The sequence below is a fragment of the Diorhabda sublineata genome, chromosome 8 (genome assembly GCF_026230105.1).
Source record: "Diorhabda sublineata isolate icDioSubl1.1 chromosome 8, icDioSubl1.1, whole genome shotgun sequence".
Lineage (NCBI taxonomy): Eukaryota > Metazoa > Arthropoda > Insecta > Coleoptera > Chrysomelidae > Diorhabda > Diorhabda sublineata.
In genome coordinates, this window is record NC_079481.1 from 16788841 (window position 1) to 16809560 (window position 20720).

At 33.4% G+C, this 20720-nt stretch overlaps 1 protein-coding gene across 3 annotated transcripts in view; it reads left to right on the top strand.

The window, feature by feature from the left end:
- The window catches only part of LOC130447949 (protein diaphanous), a 141138-nt gene that overhangs the window by 73446 nt on the left and 46972 nt on the right, over positions 1–20720 (top strand). For all 3 annotated transcript variants that reach the window (XM_056785023.1, XM_056785022.1, XM_056785024.1), the window contains 2 exons: positions 10159–10267; positions 14668–14905. In XM_056785023.1, the coding sequence (XP_056641001.1) occupies positions 10159–10267; positions 14668–14905 (347 nt within the window). The remainder of the gene's footprint in view (positions 1–10158; positions 10268–14667; positions 14906–20720) is intronic.

Here is a 20720-nt window from a genome sequence, read left to right on the forward strand (position 1 = left end):
TAGATTGAAAAGTTTACAGTATTTTGGTGTTCGATGGTTTACTGCAACCCCATAACTCTATGCCATATGTCCATATTAGTTTTAGGATGATTTTGTACATTAGTATCTTATTTTCCATTGTTAACTGCCGATTAGCCAGTTCATATTTTGAAGTTTTAGCTTTAGTTGTGTTTTTTTAGCTTGTATGTTTTCTTCCAAGTTAACTTTTGCTCCAAGTGTAGTCCGAGTTATATTAAACAAGTCAGTTTGCTTTTCGAATGTATTATGGTTATCACAAAAAAGAAATTATAGTTGTTACTTGTTTTACCTTTTGATAGTCCTACTGGAACTAAGTTGGAATTTCTGGAACCGTTGGCGATATACATCAATACTCACAATTACACTGTCTGACGTGCGTTTCGATAACCAAGTTATTGTCTTCAGATACAGGAGGTAAACAATTTACGTGGCGCTATAGGGCAGAATCTCCATTCAAGTTCAAAGAAATATAATCCGTAGACTCAGAAGTGTGTAGAAGTGCAAGGTACCCACTTAGAATATTTATTATAGTTATTATAGTTTTTGTTTATTGTTATTTGATGATTTGCAGGCTAACCAATCACATTTTTCTACATTTCAATTTTTTTCCTTAAGTAAGTAAAACTATCTTCGACAGTATGCAGTTCAATTAGAAATGTTTTTGTGTTTTGTGTTTTAATACCTCATGTGAGTATTTTCAATAAATATTTACAATTTATGATAATTTTCTTCAGAACATCTCTTTATGGCGAACGGTTTCCTTGGCATGTACAACGATCTAAAAATCTACATATTTTCTAAACCATAATTTGATCGCGTCAAACAAAATCAATTGAAAATTTCATTTTAGCTATCTTTAGATTGTATATGTTGTCCTTTTAGAAATTACAGATTGTTAACCATTGGGCATGAACCGCCCCTGGCCTTCAGATAGTAGTGAAGAATTATTTATTCCATGAAATATGGACATACGTAATCATTCATTAAAAATTCATAACGTTCGAATGTATAATTTAAAAAATATACTTAAATAAAGTTCCGAGAACAAGTTGCTTATAAATCTAAAACTAAAAATTTATTTGAAACATTTTGTACCTAAGAATTCATCCTCATCAACAAAATTCCAGCCGCAACATTCTTCGTTAATCTAATTTCGACAACATACATATATAATTGCTGCACAGTTTCACAAAGGTAGGAAAACCATGGGTCCAACTCTTTTTGGGGGGAAGGTATTGAAACGACTCCCCTGTATTAGGTTTACGAGGGGGTACCCAAAAATAACCGGAATCATTTTTTAAATGCTATATATTTACAAATATTTACAAACCAACCTTATCCCCTTCAAAATACTCTCCATTACAAGTAATACATTTGTCCCAGCGGTGCTTCCACTGTTCGAAAAATTGTTTAAACTTATCTTTAGAGATGGCTGCAAGCTCCAGTCTCGTTCTTTTCTTGATGTCTTCAATATTTTCAAATCGCCGTCCTTTCATGCCCCTTTTCATGCGTGGAAACAAGAAAAAGTCGCACGGAGCCAGGTCAGGCGAGTAAGGTGCGTGGGGCAGCGGAATCATGTTTTTTTCAACCAAAAACTGGCCAACAGTGATGGTTGACTGTGCAGGTGCGTTGTCATGTGGAAGAACCAGTCACCTGTTTGCTGAACCGAGATATTCCACTGATTTCAGACAGTTGATCAATTGTCTGCCGACGGTCTCTGCGCACAAGCTCTTGAATTCTTTTAACATTTTCATCGATTCGGGCAGTTGATAGACGTCCAGAGCGAGGTTTGTCATCAATCGACATGTCGCCATTTTTAAATCGAGAAAACCACTCATACACTTGAGTTTTCCCCATAGCATCATCTTTGTAAGAAGTTTTCAACTTTAAAACAGTTTCAGCAGCGTTTTTACCGAGTAGAAAACAAAATTTCACAGCGGCACATTGTTCACTTAAATTTGCCATCATAATAAACGAAGCAGCAGTGAAACAGCACTAGCAAAAACGGTCAGTAGTTACGAACAGAACCGGGCAGATGAACGGCCCGCGCGGCACTGAACTGGCGACGAGTTGCGCTAGGCAGGCCCTAGTGGCAGATATCAGACTACAAAAGCTTCACCCATGGCAATGCTATTCCGGTTACTGTTGGTTACCCCCTCGTATATGTTTGTTTTATTATGTTGAACAAAGCTTTATTGACAACGCAAATCTGAAGGCTTCGCACAGACTTTGAACAATGTTCACTTGCAGCCTCAATTATTTCCATGTCCCTTACTGTTAGATTGTGCTTAATCTAATGACCCAAGTACAGGCGCTCCAACTTCTACACTTTTTTCATCTTGAGTTATCCAAGATGGTCTTCTTTACTTGATTGTTGAGGTGTATAATCTTATCACTTTTTCTGTATTTTTTGAAATGAGCTTCTCCTTTAAAGACAATAAGGGAATATCGTATTGGAAGTCTTCGCGACAGGGCAGATATTGAAACGCTTCTTTAGATATTGCACTTTGTTACGGTTATAGATGTTCTAAGCTGCCGAGAATATGTCCTTAATCAAACGTCAGTTCAGATGCTGGTCACAACAGGTCAACCCAGAAGTGTTCAAGGGATATGAACAAAACCTTTTCTAGTGGCTGCAACAACAAATTGCGAAGGAAATGAAATAGAATATCTGTAACACTTTCCCTACAGGTTAATTCGTTGTTGTCGCGCTTCCTTTTGGACTGATACAAACTTTTGTTCCAAATAGCATGATATTTTAATAAGTGAAGTTATGGCGATATCCCTTATATAAATTATTGAAAGAAAGCAGGTTCCCAATGTAATAAATACAAGCTACAATTGTCACATTCTCACCATGCTTTTGTGATACCCTATTAGTTAGTTTTAAATCTAGAACAGTCTGCTGGTGACATAGTGTCAGCCCGCAGCCTTTTTAATTCATGTTACAGATTCTATATGGCAAATATTTTCAATCTAACTGTTGTTAATTGACTTTTCGAAAGTAATCTTTTACTATTCGTCGATTTAATGTAGAAGACCTAGCAGAAACTATTGATCGTGCCTTTACGTGCGTTTACTAATGCAAGAATAACGTTCCAATAATCCAGAATACCAAACTTTTTTAATGACATCTTTATCTATTTTGCTTCAAAACAAACCTATGCGATGGGTTTTAACTAAACTAAGCAACTTCTTCGGACGGCTTTTGGGGTGAAAGGAAGTTTATTTTCGTTAGTTCAATTAAGTTTACGTTCAAGTTTGCTGGCTACAAAATTATTTTTAAAATTATTTCTCAACATACGCCGAGAAGAACAACTAACGAAATACGGAATTTAGAAAATTTAGAAAATCAGAACTAAGCAAAATAATGAAATTCAAAAGAATGTTTTAGTATGCTGAAAATTCCATTTTAATACATTATCAAATAATTGCTTTTATTAATTAGAAACATTTGCATTGTTTGGTGATTTTGTCATAAATTTCAAATAAATATTTAGAATTTCTGACGGTCTCTTATCGATAACCATATTTACATATGAATTTTCAATTAATTTCCAAGCTTTCGTTGCTACATAAAATTATTATTAATTATCATAATAATAACACTTCTCATATTATCAGTATCATTTTTGGCATAGTTTTCAATTTAAATATATTGTTTTGATTTTTGATATTTGGCAGTATCGACTAGTTAACAAAATCTTTGTACTAAATTCATCATTAGTATATGCTCGATATGAAGAATTCTAATCGTGATAGTACAATTTGTATCAATTTTGAATGGGACTTTTGGAGTTAATGGAGTAAAATGATTGTTTCTTTAAATAACGATGGGTTGGTTAAGAAGGTAAAAAATCCATCAATAATATATTATTTACAGCAAGCCTCCATTAACGTTCACTCGTTTTTCTATTCGATGTTCTAGCATTTCTAATGCGTTTCGGAAAATCCTCTGCTAACCACTGGTTAACGGCACAAACACGTATGATTTCATTATACGAAAAAAATCTTTAACCGCGTAAGTTCGCTAATTTTTGGAAACAGTCAGTAAACTTTGAGGGCAAAATCTGGAAAATATGACGCATGTTCAATTAACTCAAAGCCTGCTTGAGATATTACAATAGCGGCCTTGTGATTAGGTGCGTTATCCTGATGTATATTGCGCGAATTTCTCCGCGGATTTTCTTTAATTGCATCACGTAATTTTGGAACTAAATTGGCATAACAAAAACTATAATAATGGCTCCCTTTTGAATTTAATCTTCTGAATTTGCGTTGACGTCAACTGTTTTAAGCGAGGATATTTAATCACCACACATTGCTCGACACAATCCATTTTGATATTGAGTTGTAACTCTCTCTCTAGATTGCGAGCTGTTACTGCAGAAATACTTGAATGCAAGGCAATGATCAATAATTGTTTTGTTTATATAGTAAATAGAGTACGTTCGCAAAAACTCTTTATGCACGCGTCAGTGACAAGTCTTGAAAAGCTCTACACAAAGTTTTAGCTTGCAGTTTCAATCCATTTTATTATAGTAGAGTTCGAACGACCATTTATTTACAAAACTTCAACTAAATAAGGATTAACACCAACACAAATCAAAAACAGAGGGAGGCTGTGGCTGAGGAGATCCTGTAACGGTGATTTCTCAAACTACAGAAAACATTAATTTAGTGGAAGAAATTCGTCCGGCGTCTAAAAACAAAAGAAACTGCCGCGCAGACAAATATTTCCAAAACAAGTTTTCTAGAGATTGTACAGCATTTAAAAATGACAAAAATTAGTGCAATTTGGTAGCATCGAATTCTCGTGCAAAAGCAGTGTCAAGCAAAATATGAGTTTAGTTTAGAGCTTTGTCTCGGGAACCTAGAAAGAGTAATTCCATCAATTGTAACAAGTGGTGAAACGATGATCGTTTCATATAATTCGACATCTAAAATAGATTCCAAGGGATGATATTGGAAAAGAGAGCATGTGTTAAAAAAGCAAAGGTCACGAAAAAAATGATGATTACAATATTTTGAGACTGCATCGATATCCTTTTAGTTGACTTTGAGATATAAAATAAACCTTGAACGCGGCATATTACTAAAAAAGTGGCGTCAAAAATTATCTACAAAACGGCGGTACTGTACACGAATGAGGCTTCATAAAGATTGAATATCCACCATATAGTACTGATTTTGCCTTGTCCGATTTGTTAGCTGAAGGTCGAGTTAAAGGATGAAATATTTTAACAGCGACGAACATTTTGACTATAAAGATGCATCATATTTTTATAGTGGCATAGAAGCTTTAGGTTATGAAAAGTATGTGGAAATAAAGGGAGAATATATTGAAAAATAATCACACTTTCTTTTTATTCACGACATGTCTTTCTATGTTAGGCTAAGAACTCATGCACTACGAATGTTTGAAATTCCATTTGATGACTATCTCTTGGTTATTTCCTTATTTCTGATATTTTTTGGATCTTTATTTAGGAAATTGTATTTGCTGAAGATGTGTAAAATTATTATTTTGTTTTTATCTTGATATCTGTGCTGTGCTCAATCATTTAATAAGGCTAGAAATGCTGTTTAAAGTGGTAAATTTGAAACGAATACTATCATATACGAGGATATATTCTTAGCCTTCTATAGAACCAATCAAAAATTTCAATGTCAAAATATTTTATTACTCAACATATTCTCCTCTCAATTGGATACATTCATTACAGCAATGTTTCTAGACCTTTCAAAAAAATGTTTCTTCTTGCCCAGAAAACCAGACCTCCACAACTTTTATTCCCCCCTAGTTGGAAGAAAATTTACGACCTTTTAAACTTTTTTCAGTTGAGGAAAGAGATGATAGTCGAACGGAGCCAAATCTGGTTAATAAGGGGGGTGTTCTAGTAATTCAAACCCTAAATCACGAATTTTTTGCATGGCAACATAAGATTTGTGGGAAGGGGCGTTGTCCTCCAAAAACAAAATACCTTTGGATAGCTTCCCGCGTCTTTTCTCTTTAATTATTTTCCGTAGAATGGTCAGTAATGTCGAATAGTAATCTCCAGTTATTGTTCTACCCTTATGCAAAAAATCAATCATGATTACTCCAAGGTAATCCCAAAAAACTGAAGCATGAACTTTTCCAGCAGATTTTTGGACATGAAACTTCTTAGTTCTTGGAGAACCAAAGTGTCGCCATTCCATTGATTGTTGCTTTGCTTCTGGATCGTAGAAATGTACCCAAGTCTCATCAATAGTAACAATTCGGCTTAAGAAGTCTACATCGATTTCAAATCGAGCACAAATCGAATATGAGGCTTCTACCCTTGCACGCTTTTGGTCAACATTCAAACATTTGGGGATCCATTTTGCAGCAATTTTTCTCATGTCCAAATTGACGTGAACTATGTGATGAACGCGTTCGTATGAAATATTGAGTGCTTCAGATATCTGTTTTAGCCCAATTCGACGATCTGATAAAATCATGTCATGAACTGCATCGATATTTTCGAGGACTGACACAGAAATTGGCCTTCCCGATCGGTCATCATCTTCAATGGAAAATTTACCTCTTTTGAAGCTTGCGGTTCAATTTTTCACGGTCACATACGAAGGCCATTGATCACAAAGGGTATTAAGCATATTTTCTTAAATCTGCTTACTTCTTAACCCTTTTAAATACAGGTACTTGACGATGGCTCGATACTCCAATTTTCCGATTTTTACAATTTCGGTGGACATCTTTACACTGACACTTCTAATAAGTTATTGTCCGTTGCTATGGTAACGCAATATTTTGTTTATGCATGGAACTGGTCTAGGCTAACTAGATATCAATACATCCTCGTAATCGGTTTTGCCTATTTTGGGGTGAAAGTAACAATTTAGTGCAACATGCGAAATCAAGCACGTTGCTTGTATTATTAATAAAAACAGTCCCGATAAGAAATTGCAAGATGTACCTGATATTTTCCATAAACCACTTATGATAACTTCTGAACGTAAATTTGACATGATTATATTAGCATTAGGGATGGTCAATTTTCGATACCTATTCTGGATAACACTTATTCTCGGACATTGGTATCGGTATCGATACCGATACCAGTAAATGGACGAAAAACTTATTTTTGGATCCAGTTTATATTGTTATCAAAATTAAATTATCATATTTTAGAAAATCATTTGTTTGGATTGTTAAGGATTGGTCCAATTTAATTTCAGAATAAATATTTATTAAAACCATTGTTTGTTTTGTATTTATTTGCGAAATTGCCTCATTTATCCTTGTATAGGCATAGATATGTTAAAATTGGCTTGTACGTTGTTCAAACAAATTATGAATATGTTTCTAGTAAGAGAAAGGAGCTATTATTTATCGATGGTATCGGTATCCAGATTCGATTTTTTAGGTATCGGTATCGAGAATCGAAAAATTTTGGTATCGACAGTTCTCTAATTAGCATCTTATTATGAAATATTAGTTAAAAAAAATAAACTTGAACCATTCATTGTAGCACTCCATTTGAATGATAGTGCCTGCTATGCGACTAAGGAAATGTTCCGAAGATGCGCACATTTTTCGCACGTAACCCTTCTACAACCGGCTCGGCTTGATCCTCAAGATTGTCCAAAGATATCTAACTAAAATAGTCATACCAATTCATTCATATATCCAAAAAAGAGCGATCATTTTCGAAACTCTTTATGTTTTAAATTGACAAGAATCTCTCACTATAATCTTGATTTGATGTCTTAGCCTTTCATTTAAATTAATCAGTTGCTTTTATAATCAGTGATTTTTTGAGAGCTATAGGATTTGATTTTGAAAAGAAAAACCACAAAACATTTGAAAAAATAAATGAAACCTTTATTGGAATCGATAAAACGATCAGTATAATTTAATGTTTGAAGATGATTTCATACAATTGTTCGCGGCTCCCATGCGCAAAGTCCAATTAGACATTAGTCTTAGCATGACCCCACAAGAAAGAGTCCAAATGCGTTAAATCACACGATCTAGGCGGTCAATTGAAGGCGTCTCAAACGTGAGATGAACTGTTCACCGAAAGCAGCTCTCAATTTATTCCTTGTTTCGCGTGCCGTGTGGAATGTGGCGCTGTCTTGTTTAAACCATATGTCAGGCATGTTCAATTCTTCCATTTTGGGCAAAAACAATTGTCAATCATCAATCGGTAGCGCTATCCATTCACAGTAACGTTCCGGCCATCGTCGCTTTTGAAGAAGTACTGCTCGATGATGCCACCGCCCCATAATACACACCAAAAAGTGACTTTTTCGGGATGCATTGGTAGCTCTTGCAATGTTTCTAGCTGGTCTTCACTCCAGATGCGACAATTTTGCTTGTTGACGTATCCATTCAGCCAGAAAAAAGCATCGTCGCTGAACACAATTTTTAGATAAAAAAGTGTATCTTTCTCCAACTTTGCCAGCGCCCATTCATCAAATGTTTGACGTTGTGGCTTTAATTCCTGCACCAGCCGTTTTACACCCAAATCCTTTCGGAAAATTTTCAACGTAGTGGAGTAACAGAGGCTCAATTACTGCGAACGGCGGCGAATCGACATTTCACGGTCATCAGTAACACTGCCGGATACAGCCGCCATATTTTCTTCGGTCCTCATTGTACGTTTGCGTGTTAGAGGTTTAATGTCCAATAGTGTAAACTGGCTTCGAAATTCAGTCACAAACTTCCGAATAGTTCCCTAAGTAGGTCGACCAATTTGTCCATAAATTAGAAGAAGTACGCGATACACTCTCTTAACCGAGCATGAATTTTCATTGTAAAATTCAATAATTTGCAAGCGTTGTTCGTTCATAAGTCGATTTATGATAAAATTATAGACCAAACTGAACAAGTTTGACAATTACACAAGACACGATTCTCGCGTGATCTGTCAAAACCAGTGTTGCCAGCAAACAAATCACTCGTTAGTATTTGATATTAATCTTTAAAGAAACCTATATCCATAATGTTTAATCATTTCTCAAGTGTCAAATACAAAAAAATACCTGTTAATAATTATTATTACTAAATATATTAGACACAACCTGACAACATTGACTCGTTGCTATTTTTATTTAGTCATTCCTGATCCTTCTAAGCTTAAAAGGTCTATTAGTCTTTGGCTTTGTCCGACTTCCGCGCTCAAACGAAAGAAAACTTAAAGTCTTATGGATTTTTTTTATTATTTATTATCAAACTTTAGATAATAGAAAATATGTTAAAAATTGAGGAAGTACAGAATGTTGTACAAAATAATGAATTAAAAGTTTAATTATGAAAAAGTTTTCTTCTAAATTATTCTTATATATCTATAAAGTTTCTTAAAAGAGTATACTATTTCTCATAGCAACCCAGTGTACATAACATATTACATTTTTGGGAAGTGTTTGTCTTTTTACCTTCTGAGCAGATTACAAAATGCAGCTTCATGAAATGGATTTATTTTATATAGATAGATCTACCAACTATAAGATTGTAAGCCGCGTTCACGAATCATTGAGCTATCGAAGCTACTTTACATTTAAAACTTCATTTAGATATAAGCTCGTATAAATAATTTATTTGTAGTTTGGTCTACTATTTCTACTTTTTCTTGCCCATATCTTTTAGAGTTTTGATTAGAATTAGAATGAAATAAACCTTATTCGTCATATTTTCATATAATTAATTTCTGTTTAAAAGGATGTTTCAATATTTCAGACCTTAGGTTCATCAATTTTTGTTGACCCATCTTTTTTAATATCATCATGTAAAAACAAATAAAAAATTGAACCAGCTTGTACCAAAAACAAAAAATCTGTTTCGATTTTAGTAAGAACTTTCTAATTAGCCAAGAAATCGAAGCAATTAAAAATTCATAATTGTCATTGTGCAGATGTTAATTGCAATCAACAAATTTCTTGTATTCATCGTAAATTTTGTTTAGAGTATTATCCAAATTATGTCCACACTTTCTTCATAACTTGTCTTTAATTTGAAACCTTCTTGGAATCTATTAGAAAAACTAACTGTATACAACTTGGAACTTTTTCCCATGGTGCCTCTATTCGTAAAACTAAAATAAATACTGTGAATTGAAATATAAACGTTATGTGAAAGTTTTTGAAATTTTTCAGAGTATGTGTTTCCAACTTATCAACGCATTATTATCGGAAACAGAAGACTTCGAGTTTCGGATGCATTTAAGGAATGAAATTATACGAAACGGGCTATACGAAAAATTACGTAAGTATACTATATAATATTTGTAGAATATTTGTAGACCAATTTCTGTCACGGGTCAAAAAATTAAAAAATCTTTTTTTTTTTGGGTACCATTGGTGCTAGAAAACTTACTATCACTATCATACTACCACAAATAATGTGATGTAAGTAGTTACTATTGCGGTAATTTTGTCAGTTTTTGAGTTATCATTCGAAAAGTGAAAAATAAAATTAGAATTAATTTCAAATGCTTATTAGTCTATAAACTATACCTAACTCACTTTTAGAATAAATTTGAATAAAACATCGCGATTAATATAATAAACTTCACATAAACTGTATTCCCATTCCACTTTTTTTGTGTTCCTTGTTAGAATCGAAACTGATCTGTATTAAAACACGACTAAGTGTAATTGAGATGACTTTAGTTTGACAACAACCTGAATTTTTCGATCGCGTGATCTTTTATTTGGGGGGAGGGGGGGGGGGTGTGGAGAATCTTCATGAAGGCCTAGGGAAGTTGTTCCTAGTTGCGGAGTGTGAAGGGTTACTCCGGCTCTATGAGGCCGCTACCTGAGCGCCCATCAGCTAAAATCTTTCACCTTTGCCTATTTTCAACCGGTGGCTTCTGGATGCTATGAAGGCGATACTTGTTATGTTTACTGCATTTTCTCTCTTATTTTGTTCAATTTCTATTCATTTTTTTCTTATTTTTCATAATTTTTACTATCGTATCGCTTACATATCCATAATATGAATCATTACAGAACAACATAGTTTGGATTATGTTGTCTGGCTAAATCATAAATCCATTCAAAAGTATTATGAGTCTTGCCCTTGCATTCTTGAATCTCATATAGCGAAATATGGTGTGTTCTGCGTCGTTTCTTTCGTATCCACAATACATACAGCTCGGGTTCTCCCTTTTAGCTATGCCTTTAAGATACACTCCAAAACTCCCATGGCATGTAAGAAACTGGGAAATATAAATCCACAGTTCCCAACACATTCACTTCACCAATCAGTCTTTTCGTCTATTCGGCTTTTTCTATTTCACTATGCCAAATTCTCTGCCATTTATTCATTTTTTCCAATCTTATCGCTTTTCGTACTTTGGGAAGGTCTCGTTGCTCGCTATCATACAGCAGCGTTATTTCCCCAACCAGCAGATGTATAGGAATCATTCCAGTCATACCCTATAGGGCAACGGCCGAGAAAGTCCTATATGCACTAGTCACTCGCACAAATACTTTGCACGCTCGTCAATCGGTGTTTGTGTTTCGAATCTCATCACTCCTTTCCATACAGGCGCTCCATACAGCAAGATTGAGTGAACGACGCTTAATAACACCTGGCTTTCTTCGTTGCTGGGCCTCCCACGTTTGGGAGGATTTGGCCCAGCATGGCGACCCTACTTCCTTCCTCACATTCTCTTTCATATGAATAGATACCCTCATTACCCCGCATGTATTTTTTCGTGCGCGTGACCTTCAAAATTATCAAGCGATAATTTTCCTGGCTTGACAGTTGTCATGTCATAATAGTAGAGGCATAAATTAGTTTTAATACATATTTATTTTTATCTAAAATTTAGTTACATACGTGTTATTCACTTGTACCATCAATTAAAAATTCCAACCGTTAACGTCGAATAAAGTAAGGAATCCTGGTTTTCTTAACAAAATATCTATGCTTCATAAAATAAATGTAATACTTTTCTGTTTGAATTTATTTTGGTAACCTAACCTGGACTAACTCACAAAAGAGATGTTGTTATTTTCAGTGGGTTTGTGTTATTTGTTGAGAAATGATGAAGTCCAAAGTTCACAAAATGTTCAGTTTATTGAACAGAACAGAACCTGGCAATGTTTTTGACAAAAATCAGTATTTAACTTTTACAATTTTAATAAGAGAAATATTCATGACTTTATATAAAAGCAACTTATTTGTTTGTTTACAATTCTTACAATTCTGTGAAAGAAAATTGATGAACAAAGTTTTGGCATGTGGCGACAAGATTTAAATACAAAAATAAAGCTTAATTTGATACGAAATGAACATACCTTTGGAATTGTTTGACAATACTTGTTATGATTAACAAAACTCTTGCTAAACAGTCGTCGGATTGTTGTTCAATACTTAACAATTCTTGAGATTACAAATTGGAGCACGTTTGCCTGTCGTCATTTCAGTTCGCTTTTTCGCTGTCGCGTGAACATATCAAAAGGTGCTTATCGCCTACCAACTTAACTAAATTAAAAATTAACATGAACATGGTTACCAATTTTGACTCTACAGAAAACAAAATAGTGTGAGGTAAGATAGGTGGGATAGGTCGAGTCAGCTGTTAATTTGATCAATTCTCAACAAGAGATAAAAATTTCTGACGCAAAAGAAAATAATTATTAACTTTGCCGATTCTTAATAGTCCTTTGAATTTTTCATTTTTATGGTCAAATCCCAATCTTCTGTATTTTTAGCGAGTTCAAATACAGATGTTTCTTTTCCACTTGTGTACTTTTTTTCTTCACAAAATGCCCAAAATTCTTTCCATATTGTTGATTTTGATTTCCTCGTATTGAACTGTATTAAGTTATCTATTTCAACTTTAATGTATTCTAAACTATTTTGGCAACATACAATATTTTCTTTTAACAAATTAAACTTTGTTACGCTTCAAACCCTTTTTTGTCGGGGAAAAAATATTCATTACCTGGTAAATGAAAGCAAAAAAATGCATTCGAAATTTTTTTTTAATTATTCACAATTTTTAGTTATTTATTAAAATTTTAAACTTCAATTACACTAAAAACGTGAGATTCTATGGTACATTGATAAACATAAGTGTTTGAAGTTTGAAATTTCAATAAACAACTAAAAATTGTATATCATGACAAAAATATTTTCGTCGTTTTTTTTTTCGTTTTATCTGAGAAAATTTACAATGGTGATGTACTCGTATATTTTTTTACACCAACAAAAAATAGAGATTACAACGAACAAAACCCCACCGACTTTTTACAAATAGAGGATATTTTGACATGAGAATTGGAAATTAGGCTGCTTTTTGTTCAAACTGTTAAGTTTAAGTAGGTATTAATAAACTCATCAAGAATTATGTTGGCCAAACTGCTCAAGTAAAAAAAAATCAATAAAGTCAGCCTGTGTACGTGTCAATCACTTTCCAAGAAATATTTGAAATATTCAACAATTTCGTTAAAATTTTAGTACGTTATAGAGAAAAATATGCTGAAAATTTTGATATACATATGTAGGACGCGGAAATCATCGCTTCACATAGTTTTTCAACTTTGAAGTTCCAGAAAAAGAAAAATAATTTATACATCATAGTTTAGCTTCGCATGTCTAACCTAACCTAACATAACCTAAGCTAACCACTAATTTTAACTAAGAATGTTGATAGAATATCAATCAATAAACAGCAATACACAAAAATTCATAGAATTTTATCTTTTTCATGGTCAAACACGAATCAAAAAGAAAACAAATATTGATAGATTTACTAACGAGAGTCGTACGTGAACAAACTAGACTAAATTCCCTGCAAATTTTATCATACATGATGTCATTATTAGGTAATGAAGACATGTGAAGCTAAACTATGATGTATAAATTATTTTTCTTTTTCTGGAACTTAACATTTGAAAAACTATGTAAAGGGATGATTTCCGTGCTCTACATATATATATCAAAATTTTCAGCTTAATTTTCTCTATAACATACTAAAATTTTAACGAAATCGGAGGGGTGTAATCTAATCTAGATAATTACCAAAGTGTGTATACAAAAGTTGTAGCTACAACTTTGCTATTCAACTCGTTTCCATAAACGTTGTAGTTTTACCGTAAGTCGACATAAACCGTTTTTCGGTGGAACGATTTAAGAAATTTCATTTTATAAATAATCATTGTTGGAAAAAGTGGTAGAAGGAGTATTTATGCCATCTTCAAACTCATTCTAAATGGAAACAACTATACCCAAATTTGTTGAAAGTAGGATCCCCAGCACTAGTTCATGGTGCCAATGATACGTTTAGATTCAATTGGAGGTTGGCTCGTATTACTCAGCTTCATCCAGCGCACGATGGTATTTTCAGAGTCATAATAAACATCTTTTGTCAGTGTTGTACTACTCTGAACTGTATCAGTTTCTTCTATGCAATCATAGTGTACCCTTACAGACTTATTCGTCACTGCCATGCCCCACAGAGGTCGCTTGGAAGTTTTGAGGCGAATGTATTAAAGTATTTTGGCGAAGCTTACTTACCAAAATTTAGTAATTTGATCATCAACACTTTATAGTATAGTTTTTCTCAATTCTGTTCTTATTAATTTTGACCCCATTACCTATGCGTATTTATTTATGGTAAAAAATATGATATATTTATTATATATTTATAGAAGAACTACGAAACGAAAGTAATCTCCAATTGAAAACTCAGTTTGAAATTTTCGACTCCCGACGAGAAGATGACGCAGACGAATGGCATGAACGTTTTGACAAAGTCAGACTTGAAATGGATGATATACAAGACTGTTTTGAAACCCTAAAAAATCTGACTTTGGATACACCGTCTGAGCCATATTTTTTGAGTATTATGCAACATTTATTGTTTATTAGGGACGACATTAACATAAGGTGAGTGTGAATATACGCCAAATTTAAATGAACATTTTCAAATTCTCGTTAAATTAATATACCTACAGAAACTTACTTATTTTAAAAAACTTCACCGAGAGGTGAGTTGGGGAGAGTAGGGGAGTGGGAGGGAGTGCATCCGGAGGGGGAAGTCCCCAAGTTTGTCCCCCCTCTAGTCAGTTGTCATCATGCTTTGGTGGAGAGAGTAACGGGCATTCGCCGTTGAGAGCTACTTTTTTAACAATCGCTTAATTGTTGCCACACAACGTGTCTTCCGTGCTCGTTTTGAAATTCCTCCTCATAGACTTGTTCCTGGCCGTAATTCAATTCTGCCGTGGGTTACCTCATTTCAGGAGTGCGGAAGTGTCGCTAAACCCAGACCTGAACATCAAAAGACCACCAGAATCCGGAAAATGTCGCAAGAGTGAGGCAGTCAATTCTGCGTTCTACTCGGCGGTCCGTTCGCAAACATTTTGCTCTGGGAATTTCTAACACCACTGTTCGGCGAATTCTCCATGAAGACCTTCATTTTCATCCCTATAAATTGTTTGTTGGGCAAGAATTGACTGAACGAGATTTTGTTGCCCGTCAAAACGCATGTGAAGTGCTGCTTGACAAACTGCCTCAAGATGCGGTCGTTTTTTTCACTTTCTCTTTCAATCTCTCTCTCACTTTCACATTTCGGGCTGCGTCAACAAACAAAACATGCGTTATTGGAGTGGTGAAAATCCGCGTGAACTTCACCAGAAGTCACTTCATTGCGAAGGGGTTACTGTCTGGTTTGCGATATCGGTAAAAGGAATAATCGGTCCTTATTTTTTTGAAGAAAACGAACGTGCAGTTACCGTGAATGCAGCTCGCTACAATAACATGATCGAGAAATTTTATCTTCCAAGCCTTGAGCAAATGAACGTTAGGGGCGTGTGGTTTCAGCAAGATGGAGCCGCAGCACAAACAGCACGAGGCCCAATTGATTTATTACAACAACATTTCCCCGGCCGTCTAATCTCTCTCAGAGGTGATCTCCCATGGTCGGCACGCTCTCCAGATTTGGCTCCATGCGATTTTTATTTATGGGGTTATTTAACATCCCTGGTTTATGACGATCGATCAAGGACCAATGCTCACCTGAAGAACAACATTCGTGATGCCTTTGCCAACATACCCATTGATATGCTGCGAAGAGTGGAGACGAACTTCCGAAATCGCCTAAATCAGTGTATACACAATGGAGGTCGCCATTTGACAGATGTCATTTTCAGCAGAATGTAAAAAAACTTGGGATATGCATTCTCAAATAAAAAAAAAATTAAAACAATATCTGAAGTACTTTTGTTTTTATTGACCTTTCAAATAAGTAGGTTTTTCGGTGAGTGTGAATATACGTCAAATTTTAATGAAAATTTTCAAATACTCGTTAAATTAATATACCTTAAATTAACGCATAATTATTAGCTAAATAAAGGTTAAGATTAAATATTTTCGGAATAAGTCGTTTTGGATTTCCATTCACTATCTTTTAAAAGAATAATTCATAATACTAGGGGAATAATTTATGGGTTTTACTTTTTTTTGCAATAATACAATAGAATTAATGATTATTGGATTTAACGATAGAGGTAAATAATTCGAAAAACTTCCTTTTTACCACAATTTTCCAAATCGCACTGTTTGTCTGATAAAAATTTAGTAATTAATATTTAACTAACTTCCTTTTAACCAATCAAATTGAAATTTTGTATGCTTACTAACTCCCGACGACAATACATTAATCAATTGAAAAATCTAAGAATCAATTGACCAATTAGTGATAATTAATTGAGTTGATATTTCTTATGGAAAAATTTTTACTTTACTATATTTTTTTTCAATACTAAGACATATTACCGCGCTGTATATAGGAGGTATATATGACTCATACTTGCAATCTTTCGTTTGCTCTTCCATTCCTTCCCATTTTATCCCATTTATCTCAACAGCTTCCTTCACATTTCCAATCCATGTTTTCCTTGGTCTTCCTCTATTATTTTCACCTGCTATTCACCATCTCAATTGTGCTTCATATATTTATTATTTCTCTATATGCTCCATTTCTTATTCTATCATTTTTTTGGTTTATTTTCCTGAAGAAACTCATTTTCATTATTTTTATACGATCTACATCTTTATATTTATGGTTGCGATCTACACCTTTACATTTATGGTTGCGGATAACTAAATTATACCATCTAATTGATATTTATTTAATGTCCATGCATCATAGTATGCCTTACTTCTTTTTTCACAAGTTTTATTCCCATGTTTTTTTCCAAAGAATTATGCTTTCGATGTAGTGAATAGTTTACCCTCTTTTCATATTTTTCCTTTTATTTCTGCTATAAGCATCATTTTCTGTTATTGCACCTAGATATTTTATTTGTTAAATTTGTGTTATATATACGAGGATATATTGATACACTACGCAATAAATTAAAAGAAAAAAGATGTCCACCGAAATTGTGAAAATCGAAAAATTGGAGTATCGAGACATCATCAAGTACCTGTATTTAAAAGGGTTAAGAGGTAAGCAGATTTACGAAGATATGTTTAACATCCCTTGGTGATCAATGTCCTTCGTATGCGACCGTGAAAAATTGGACTGCAACGTTCAAAAGAGGTAAATTTTCCATTGAAAATGATGACCGCTCGGGAAGGCCAGTTTCTGTGTCAGTCCCCAAAAATATCGATACAGTTCATGACATGATTTTATCAGACCGTCGAATTGGGCTAAAACGAATATCTGAGCACTGAATATTTCAAACAAAGGCGTTCATCATATAGTTCACGTCAATTGGGACATGAGAAAAATTCCTACAAAATTGAGCCCCTAATGTTTGAATGTTAACCAAAATCGTGCAAGGGTAGAAGCATCGCGTTCGATTTGTGCTTGATTTGAAAACAATGTAGACTTTTTAAACCGAATTGTTACTATGGATGAGACTTGGGTACATTTCTACGATCTAGAAACAAAGCAACACACTGTTTCTCCAAGACCTAAGAAGTTTCGTGTCCAAAAATCTGCTGGAAAAGTTTTTTGGGATTGTCATGGAGTAATCATGATTGATTTTTTGGATAAGGGTAGAACAGTAGATTATTATTCGACATTACTGACCACTCTACGGGAAAAAATTAAAGAGAAAAGACGCGGAAAACTATCTAAAGGTATTTTGTTTTTGCAGGACAACGCCCCTGCACACCATTCTCATGTTGCTATGTAAAAAGTTCGTGATTTAGGGTTTGAATTACTAGAACACCCCCCTTATTCCGCTCGACTATCATCTCTTTCCTCAACTGAAAAAAAGTTTAGAAGGTCGTAAATTTTCTTCCAATGAGGAGGTAATAAAAGCTGTGGAGGTCTGGTTTGCAGAGCAAGAAGAAACATTTTTTTTGAAAGGTCTAGAGATGTTGCAGATTTGCTGTAATAAATGTATCCAATTAAGAGGAGAATATGTTGAGTAATAAAATATTTTGATGCCATGCTATATGCCAATATGCCTCCTATATTGAGTTTTTGCATCTGACTCTGCTCTTTTTAATGTTTCATTACTATGGTAAAAAGTAGTGAGCTTCCTTGTTTATCCTATCTTTGTGGTAATCTCCCTGGATTCTTCGTTGTTAGCTCGTACAACATTTTTATAATTTTTGTACATTGTTTATATATATATATGTATATATATATATATATATATATATATATATATATATATATATATATATATATATATATATATATATATCCTTACTCCTTATTTAACCAAAGGCTTTCTCCAAATTTATAAAACATATATGAATTTCATTATCTTTATTAATTTCATTAAAAATGAATCATTAAATTAACAAATTAAATTAATAGTTGAAAGACATTGAAATGGTACTTGCTGTTCATACAGAAAATTAACAATAAATTAAAATTAAACTAAGAGTTAGCCAACTTTTAACTTCTTAGTTAAAAGATGGCTAACTCTAGTTTTAGACATTTCTCTGTATTTTAGGATTTCCTTAGCTCCTTACGATCGATGGTCATCGATTTGTATAGAAACATCTATCCTATAATCAACTAATTATAAGTAGACATAAGTTGTTCACATTGATTTTGGGAACCAGTTGGGCCTATATTCTGTTTTTTTCGAGGTTTTTCTTTTTCTATAAGTCCGCTTATCTTCCTTTTTAGACCTGCAAAAATTATAATTATAATTTATTACATTCGATTCAGTTTTTTTTCAGTAAAGTATTTTATGTACCTTATTCAGTGGCACTCTTATCTCCATGAGCTGCTACAGGTCCCATCAAGTTTTTTCTCAAGGATGGAGAGTGGTACCATGAGTATATTTATATATTTTAGACGATGAGGCTTTAATTTTAGACTTCCAGTTTGCAAGTTCTTTTTTCCATTCTTCTACAGGTCTTTTACCTTTGCTCAAACTATTCAATTCTGTGGTCAATTCTTTCTATAAACCCGTATTATTTGTTTTTTATTGAAACGTATGCTAAATCTATTTGTACTCATTTCATTATGCACTTCGGAGAACTCCAATAACTTTGCCCAATAATCAATTGATACACGCATTATTCAATTTTAGTTATGGCTTTGAAGTTTTGATCTATTATAATTATTCTTCAAACATCATAGAGGATATCTCTCACTGCTAACAATATCTTTGATCAAATGGAATTCGAAAGGTATAATTTTTCATTTAAAGTCGATTCTATAAGGGGTAAATACTAGAAAAAATCTTGCGAAACAATTAATTAGAGTACCGAATTTCGACTCATTTCGATTCTGCTACACGTTTCTATTTTTGGGAGTTCCGCTCCTGATCTATCAAGGTAGAAAGGATCATTTCATATGACTACGATCCGATAAGTTTCTGAATAATAAACTCGTGTTTAATTTCCGAACGTTAAGATCATGGTCGGGTTAACCTAACTATATTTTCCCAAATGAGCAAATGTTCAATATTATATAAAATATTGAAAAAAATTTTATATAAAAAATTATTTTTTCTAAGAACGAGTGCATTTTTGGTATTCAAGAAGGGTTAGATAAGGTTAGTTTATGTTAGGAGACTGTGACTATAATCGCATTGATGAGAAAGTATTAACTCTTTGTTACTCTGTTAACTTTTTTATAATTTTTCTTCTTTTATTTACAGTAATAAACATTTCAAGCTAAATACGGGAATTGAAAATACCGTTTTTATACCTGCAAATGTGCGCTTCCATGCACCCTCCTATATCTTTTTAACTAAAAGGTTTTGTTAATTTTGTTATTTTAAATGGAACACCCTGTATATTAATACATTTTTGAAATTTATGTAAAATTTTAGTATATTTTTTTCTAAAAACTATTTTCGAAAAATGCATACTTTTTGAGTTAATTTTTTTGAAAAAATTTTGACCTTTGCAGACCCTTATAAATTATTTTTTTACGAGGATACCCTTACAGATATGATAATGGTTTCTGTTCGGTTGTTTTTAGCAAGGTCAGACGTGTTTGAATCTATGTTGAAAAATGTTTCATTTTTATACAGGGTGTGTATAAAAAGTGTTCAAAGTTTAACTTTATTTTTATACTTACATAATCTTCGTTAATAAATTGAGAACCAGACATTTTAACGATTTTCGAAAGTATCAACAATTGACTAATGACAGTTCAATAAGTGTCATTTATTACAAAGTCTACTAAAAGTATACATAAAAAATTTGAACTTGTTAAAAAATACAATAATAATTTAAAACCTCTATCTCGGAAACGACTAAAAGATGAAATAGGAAT